The 8,606-nt window shown below is 39.1% G+C and overlaps 1 protein-coding gene across 1 annotated transcript; it reads left to right on the top strand.

The window, feature by feature from the left end:
- The first annotated feature begins 929 nt into the window (after positions 1-929).
- LOC106533108 (F-box-like/WD repeat-containing protein TBL1XR1) lies at positions 930-7,170 on the top strand. Its single transcript, XM_014029340.1, has 9 exons — positions 930-1,071; positions 2,891-2,988; positions 3,074-3,134; positions 3,207-3,328; positions 3,459-3,533; positions 5,643-5,770; positions 6,177-6,342; positions 6,422-6,523; positions 6,602-7,170. The coding sequence occupies exons 1-9, from the start codon at positions 981-983 to the stop codon at positions 6,626-6,628; spliced, it is 870 nt and encodes a 289-aa protein (XP_013884794.1). The 5' UTR covers positions 930-980; the 3' UTR covers positions 6,629-7,170.
- The last annotated feature ends 1,436 nt before the right edge of the window (positions 7,171-8,606 follow it).

Below are 8,606 nucleotides of genomic sequence, written 5' to 3'. Positions count from 1 at the left end.
CACACACACACACACACACACACACACACACACACACACACACTGCAATCCGTCCTCATGAATATATGAATGCATTATTAATTTTGCATTTAATGGCTTTCATTCAGCTTACGGACTCATAACATCTACTAGTAAGTTAGACTAAAAGAAAAGCAGTCCAGTTGAGACTTAGGAGACAAAGCTATGCTGGAGCTGTGAATAATGTGAAGACTGTCTGTTTGCTTCTCCATGTTTTTCTGTTTAACTGTACAATAGTTTATTATGGCCAATTTTGCAGTTAAGCTGCGCCCTCGTTATTTAGCTTTATGTCAGAAATGAAACATGCTCTGAGTTTCTGACAGAAAATCAGCTTAGACAATGTTTTTATTTGTCTCACATTCAAATCGCATTGATGTTATTGTTTTATTTCAATGAAACCCTGATTTTACTTTACTAGTGCACCATCAGACAAAAGCACCACCCATGCACATTAAAGACACCATCAGTGCCTTTGTATCAGAGATCAAAGAGAAATTAAAAATACCAGAAAAGCCTCAAAAGTTTTCCTCCAGGCTGCTTCCAGTACATTTTATCCTCCTCTGTGTCTGCAGCACTCTGCAGTGCACGCACAACCTAATATGCGAGTACACGACACCAGTTTTACTGGTTAAATGGATTAGTAGTGCTGTTTGTAGCCAAATGTAGCAACAAGAAACCAGTATTCAGGTTTGCTAGATTCCATAAAACGTGTCAGATTACGTAATTTCCATTTGGGATTAATGAAGTATTTCTGATTTGAATTCCCCTCAGTGCTTTTTTAAGACCGTTCCCTCTCCTGGGTTTTTCATGTTCACCTGTATCTGTGGACGATTGGTAATGTTCAGTGACCATGGTGACCTCCAATGTTATGGGTCCATAATCTAAAAGGAAAGTGAGATGACCTGATGGAGCAAACTCAGTGATGTTTGTTGACGAGCTCATCAAATGGTGTTAAATTAAACATGTTTTTCTCTGTTTCTGTCCTACAGAGTGAGGGCACACTGTTAGCTACAGGCTCGTACGACGGCTTTGCCAGAATATGGACAAAAGATGGTGAGATGCTTTTTTTTTTACTCAGTGGGAACATTAAGTTAGTCGTTTTTTTTAAGTAAAAATTATTGAACAGCTAAGAAGTAAAACAAACCAACCAAAACAATCCTACAAAGTTGGAAGTATACTTTTGATTGAGGTATTCCTTGTTGCTGGAATTTTTGATAACAGCTCAAATTAGGTCCTGAATGACTGTTTGTCTATTTATGATGCAGCCATCTAGTGGCAACTCTACACAACTGCATTAACCTTGAGTGTTTACGTCTATAGCTGTGTCTCAGTTCAGGGGCTGCAGACTACCCAGACCGTGGTCCATGTAGGCCACAGTCTTCGTAGTCCGTGTAGGCTACATAAAATGGTCTAAACGTAGTAGTTGCATTTTATTCATCATCTCACTACAGCATAAAGTTCATCAGCTAAGTTGCTAAACTTACATTTAAAAACAAATTGTTAGGTCCGTGAACGGTTTCCACACTAAACCGACTTGGTAAGAAAAAAAATGCTGTCTTCGTTTTCCTGCTTAGTTTGTGCAATGAAGCCTGGGATATCATCAACTGAGAGGGATGCTCAGATGCAGCCTTCATTTTTGGGGTTTTGTGGACCACATTTGTCGGCCGCACGAGAAGGAGCCCACGAATTGGGACAGCACGACTCAGGAGGATGCAGCCCCTGAATTGATACACAGCCATTGGGCCTCATGCAAGAACATGTTCGTATTCTTATACTAAATTTCTCTTTTGTTCGTACAAAGGCTTCGTACGAACATGTCACGTCAGATTCAACAAACACTTCTATCTTCAGGAAAAGTGTGTAAATGAGGAGCGTAAACTGATGAATGCGTATCCAGCTGCTCGTGCACGAGGAGAGAAGATTTACATAATTACCACCCCAAAAACACCATATAAGGATATATGTTTCCTGTATGTGTATACAGGAAGTGTTCATTCATAAGTGAAATTGCAAAGTAAAAAAGAAGAACTAGTTCGGAGATTGAAGTTCTTCTCTCGGAGATCCACAAAATAAAAAAAGTCATTTTTAGCAGGGTCAGCTGTAGATTTAAAGGATCTGCTTTAAAGCCGAGGAATGAAATGACGACTGCTTTTAATGTTGTGTCTCCTGTGGGTCGTACAGTCACAGAAATAAAAATCTAAATCATATTTATCTCTCTCTGTAGTCCTGTTCCAGTTTTTCTTTGGTGAAATATTTTTAATTTCAGTGTAAACTGTGTTACATAGGTTTCACTTATTCAGAGGAACAGTCGCGTCCCCCCGGCACAAGGATGCGTTTCTGACAAAAAGCACTTTAAAATGTCTCAAAACTTCAGTTAACTTCATATTAATAATGTAGTGCTATACAACAAGATTAATAGCCACTTTCTTTTAATTTAACCAATTTATGTCATTAGTCTAAATTATTACATTTAAAATTATAATTCTAATTCAAACAGAATAGCCTCTTGTCAACATAATTATAGAGTATGATTTATTTTCAACTCGAAATATCTTCTAACTAGTGAAATAGAAAGTTATTAATGAAGAAAATCCATCTGGATAACAGCAGACTGACTGCTCATAAAATCTACGACAGGTCTGGACCACTCGTGAATTTTGTTCGTATCTGAAAAAAATCTTAGAATACGAAAACATTGGTGAATGCCACAAATTCTCCTAAATCACTCGTACGCACAACTTAAGAACAAATCTGTGCGTACGATCGGCTCTCGTATGAGGCCCATTGTGTTTGTGTTTAAGGGTTATATAGATTCAGAAAATCTTTCAAAATGTTGATTTATTGTGTGTGTTTTTCTTAAATTGCTCCACAGGGAATCTAGCCAGTACTCTGGGTCAACACAAAGGTCCTATTTTTGCTCTAAAATGGAATAAAAAAGGCAATTTTATCTTGAGTGCAGGAGTAGACAAGGTAAAGCAGCTCCTTTACTTCAGAAACATCACATTTTCACTTTTATCAGTCGTTCAGTGCTCCAACTCTGTATATGTTCTGACAGACAACAATCATTTGGGACGCTCATACAGGAGAAGCCAAACAGCAGTTTCCCTTCCATTCAGGTACAGTACCACCTCTGCCTGTTGGGTCTAATATTTGGAGCTGTCTGACGTCTGTCTGCTGGTCTCCCACAGCTCCAGCACTCGATGTGGATTGGCAGAGCAACAATACGTTCGCCTCCTGTAGTACAGACATGTGCATTCACGTCTGTAAACTGGGACAGGACAGGCCCATTAAAACATTCCAGGGACACACAGTAAGTGATGAAAAGTGACACTTGCTCCTTATTGATCACAGTTTGATTTAAAGCATTTTAACTTTACTGAGCCTGAACTGGGTCTGGTCTGAAGCTGTTAGTGTCCACATCCTCTCCTCTCTGTCTGCAGAATGAAGTCAATGCAATCAAGTGGGATCCCACAGGGAACCTTTTAGCTTCCTGCTCAGATGACATGACTTTAAAGGTGAGCCATTTCATTTCTTTTATTTAAGCAGATTTAAACCCTCATTGGGATCATAATCTCATCTTGAATGTGAACAAAACAAAGGAGATGATTGTAGATTTCAGGAGAAATAGTGCTAGATCAAACCCTGTTTCCATCATGGGAGAAGAACTGGAGGTGGTTGAGGAATATAAATACCTCGGTGTTCATCTGGACAACAGACTGGACTGGAGACTCAACAGTGAAGCAGTCTACAAGAAAGGACAGAGCAGACTGTACTTCTTAAGGAAGCTGAGATCCTTCAATGTCTGCAGCAAGATGCTGCAGATCTTCTACAAGTCTGTTGTTGAGAGCGTCATCTCTTCTTCCATCATCTGTTGGGGCAGCAGCATCAGAGCCAAGGACCTAAAAAGACTAAACAACCTGATAAAGAAGGCTGGTTCTGTTCTGGGGACGACTGTGGAATCTCTGGAGATGATGGTGCAAAGAAGGATTTTACATAAAATCAAGAACATTGTGGACAACCCTGACCATCCTCTTCATCACACTGTCATAGAAAGACAAAGTGTCTTCAGTCGGAGGCTTCTTCAACTTCGCTGTAATACAGACCGCTACAGAAGACCTTTCCTGCCCACAGCCATCAGCATCTACAATAAGTTTTTAGTTAAATGAGTTACAACAACACCTAATTTCCCTCTGGGATCAATAAAGTATTTCAGAATTTGAATTGAATAAATCTCGATTTCAAGTGGGACCTGGACACAAACAAGTCACAATCATAAGAAAATGACAAACATTTTTAACAATTTAGACAAACATAAAAGGTAGGAACTGTAAGAAAAAAATAACATTGTTTAATGAAAACACTGACACTGTTTAATGAAATCATGTGGAGTGAACCTGCCAGTATGTAAGATGGAGCATGGCCATTTAAAGCCTTATAAATCAAAGACCAGTGAGTGTATCTTCATGCCTTCAGAGGAGACCAACCAGCTTTCATATACAACTCACAGTGATGCGCGAGGCATCTGCAGCCAACCACAAATCTCAAAGCAGAAAGATACACATTGTTCATTGATTGGAGACATTTAACTGAGACATTCATGTACAAACCACCAAAATCAAGCAAATGATTATAAGTTTCAGATTAATGCTGTAAAGTCTTAGGTCAGCTTTTGTTTCTTTTTTTGCTTCCAAGGAGTGTTCGGTTCTTGTTTTATTTCAGTCACTTTAAGTAACAGCTTTTCAGGCTTTTTTAAAAAGGAGGGTATAATGTATTTTCCAGGCACATATATTAATTCTATACCACAAAACCTTCAGTTGTTATGAAAATTATGTCAAAAATAAATTTGACTGCATCATAGTCTATCTAAGCCTCTTAAAATTGGCCTCTGTCTCTTTAAGAACCTCTTACCATTTTAGACACTCCTGCTTCAGCACTGAGCTGGAGTTTTGTGTTCTGTCATACAGTTGTCAATAATTCATATCTTATCTAACATTGTTCGGCTACAGTGGAATCTCACTGGGCTGCGACTAGACTGACAGACAGCATTCATAAAGGAGTCTCCAGGATGTGGAGATGTTTGTGGTGGTTATCAGTTTTTCCTGGCACGAGTCCCGAATGAGCTCAATCCTGTTGCTTGAGTTTTAGACATGTTTGAACCATTTGTGCAATAGCTTTTGTTTCTGACCTCTGCATAATTGTAGCCACTGACTAATATTTGCAAAATTACACACATTTTTAAAAATCTTTTGTTGGATTTACTAAACTAAAATGGTTTCTTAAACAGCCAAAAGAAGAGTGTATCTTGGCATGCTGTACACTAGTTCACACAGTGAACACATTTTTCTTTGTATTAAAAGGAAGCATGATTCAGTGTTTGACCAGACTGCATGTCGTCATTTTAGTGTGCAGTTATTTTGTACATGTGCACAACATATTGACATTTTTTTGACCGTGCAGCATCGCACAACCTTCACCCACCTCCAAACTCATTGCCCCAGAGGGCAGACCATTTGTAAAAAAACAAAAAAAAAAACAAGGATGCATTCATGTCTAATGTGTGTAACTCCTCTGGTTGCTCGTGTGCACCTGTGTTTAACTTTGTTGTTGGCTTTGTGTGCCTTCAGATCTGGAGTATGAAGCAGGACACATGCGTTCATGACCTACAGGCGCACAGCAAAGAAATCTACACCATCAAATGGAGTCCCACTGGCCCAGGAACCAGCAATCCCAGTGCTAATCTCATGCTTGCTAGGTGTGTGTGTGTGTTTACCATGTAGCAGCAGTGCAGTGCTTACACTGTCCATAAATTAATTAAGAAAACTAGGAAAAAGACGGCGTTCTGTGCACAACGTGTGAAATATGGTTTTTATTAAAGGAGAAAAAGCTGAGAAATGCTTCTTTCATGGGTAGAAGTGCAACATTATCTATTAGTTATAAACTGCTAATGGTGCGCCTGAACCTTTGTGTCACTATTTTATGCTGCCAAACTTTAAAAATGAAAAATGTGCATGCCGTTTAAAATCAGATTTTAATAACATTAAAGCTGACACTTCCTGTATGCAGGTTTCAGAGTGAACACAAACAGTTAAACCTCCTCCTGCGCTGTGGGAGCCTCAGTGTGTTCGACAGTTGTAACAGTGTTTGTGCTGCTTCTGCAGCGCGTCGTTCGACTCCACGGTTCGTCTTTGGGATGTGGACCGGGGCATTTGCATCCACACCCTGACCAAACACCAGGAGCCCGTGTACAGTGTGGCTTTCAGTCCCGACGGGCGCCACCTGGCCAGCGGCTCCTTTGATAAATGTGTGCACATCTGGAATACGCAGGTAGGAGGAGAAACCGCTGCACGTTGGTGGCAAATTCTCGGAACAGTCCGCACCTGATTAACGTCTCTGGTTTGTGTAGACGGGGGCTTTAGTTCACAGTTACAGAGGGACTGGGGGGATCTTCGAAGTGTGCTGGAACGCAGCAGGAGACAAAGTGGGAGCCAGTGCATCAGACGGATCTGTAAGTGTGTCCAGGAGACTACACAGATGTTCACTTAGCTTCTGTGTGTGCGGTTCTCTGATGTCTCCTCTCTTCCAGGTGTGTGTATTAGACCTGCGGAAATAGCGCGGCCGTTTGTTGAAAGCCATGGACCGACCATGAATGTGTACATAGCCAAATGTCTGTCCCTGCCTGCCCTGCCTACTGTTCACGCTTACGTCCCTGCCTACTGACAAACAGGAAGCAGGAAACAGGAACAAGTACCCGACGCAGCAGGTCCAGACACGGGGATGAACGGAAGGATGGAGGCGCTCCTCTCTATCTGTGCAGACTCTCAGAGAGACGCAGAAGAGATGCAGCCAGACAAGAAAAAAAACAAACAAACAAAAAACAAAAACTTACAGATCCATATATTTACTGAAGTATGGAAGCTGTTTTAAACCATATTCATTGTCAGCAAATGGAATTCTATGTTACTCATCAGTTCTCATTGTGCAGATATATCTCCATCTCAACCACAAAATAGGATGGCACTTAGTTTTTTTTTCTTTTTTTTCCAGACCTCTTGTTTAAATGTTTTATATTTTTTATCTTTTGGGAGGAAGTGAGGGCTGGTCAGATGGAGAAGTAAATCCAGTCAAATAAATTCCAACAGATACACTCATCAACACATTTGTGAACATTTCTGTCCACAGCAGGACGTCAGACTCTCCCTCCATGAATTGTTGTGGTGATCTCTGCCGGCAGAAATCACTCAGGAAATTAGGGGCCACACAATAAACTCGAGGACTGTAGTTTTTGACTTATACTATTTTTTCCTTCTCATCTTCCTCTTCTTGAGTACAAAAATCAAACGCCTTCACTTAGTATTCTTCTGGTTCAACAATGAACAGTTAACATTGCTAATGTACATCTAGAAGATATATAACAGACTGTATTTATCAGAAGTTTTTTACATGCAGCTTACTGGAGTCTGGCTGTAGCAGTCATCTGCTTGATTCAAGGAAAAAGTAGGAGCTTTGCTTAAAAAAAGCTGAGTGCTGATTTCTGATTATATATTGTCTTCATCCAGTAAAATTCTTAGATTATTCAAAAAGCTTATAATAATCCATATGTAATATAATAAATTAGATGAAGCCCTTATTCACATCGAACTAACGTTCACATTAAATTGACTTTGTTCACATTGGACTGATTTAAATCATGTTTGACTGACATTAATCACTTTGACATTTGCATGAACTGACATTACATGGAATGACATTATTCACATAAACCAGTGTCATTATTCACATTAACAGACATTAACATTAACTAACAGTGTTCAAATGAAACAACATTATTCACATTAATTGACATGATTCACTTGAACTAACATTATTCACATTAACTGACATTATTTACATTATCTGACTTTATTCACAATAACTGACATTATTTACATTATCTGACTATTCACATTAACTGACATTACATTATCTGACTTTATTCACATTAACTGACATTATTTACATTATCTGACTTTATTCACAATAACTGACATTCACATTAGCTGAAAGTATTCACATTAAATGACATTCACAGCTGACATTATTCACATTAGCTGACATTCACATGGACTGACATTCAATTAGCTGACATTCACAGCTGACATTATTCACATTAACTGACATTCACAGCTAGCATTATTCACATGGACTGACATTCACATTAGTTGACATTATTCACATTAGCTGACATTCACAGCTGACATTATTCACATTTGCTGACATTATTCACATGGACTGACATTCACATTAGCTGACATTCACAGCTTGCATTATTCACATGGGCTGACATTATTCACATTAAATGACATTCACAGCTGACATTATTCACATTTGCTGACATTATTCACATGGACTGATATTCACATTAACTGACATTCACAGCTTGCATTATTCACATGGGCTGACATTATTCACATTAAATGACATTCACAGCTGACATTATTCACATTAGCTGACATTATTCACATTAAATGACATTCACAGCTGACATTATTCACATTAGCTGACATTATTCACATTAAATGACATTCACAGCTGACATTCACATTAGCTGA

This window comes from Austrofundulus limnaeus, unplaced genomic scaffold, assembly GCF_001266775.1.
Source record: "Austrofundulus limnaeus strain Quisiro unplaced genomic scaffold, Austrofundulus_limnaeus-1.0 Scaffold884, whole genome shotgun sequence".
In the NCBI taxonomy this organism is placed as follows: Eukaryota; Metazoa; Chordata; class Actinopteri; order Cyprinodontiformes; family Rivulidae; genus Austrofundulus; species Austrofundulus limnaeus.
The sequence above is the reverse complement of the archived record's forward strand: the minus strand, read 5'-3'. Positions and strand labels throughout refer to the sequence as shown.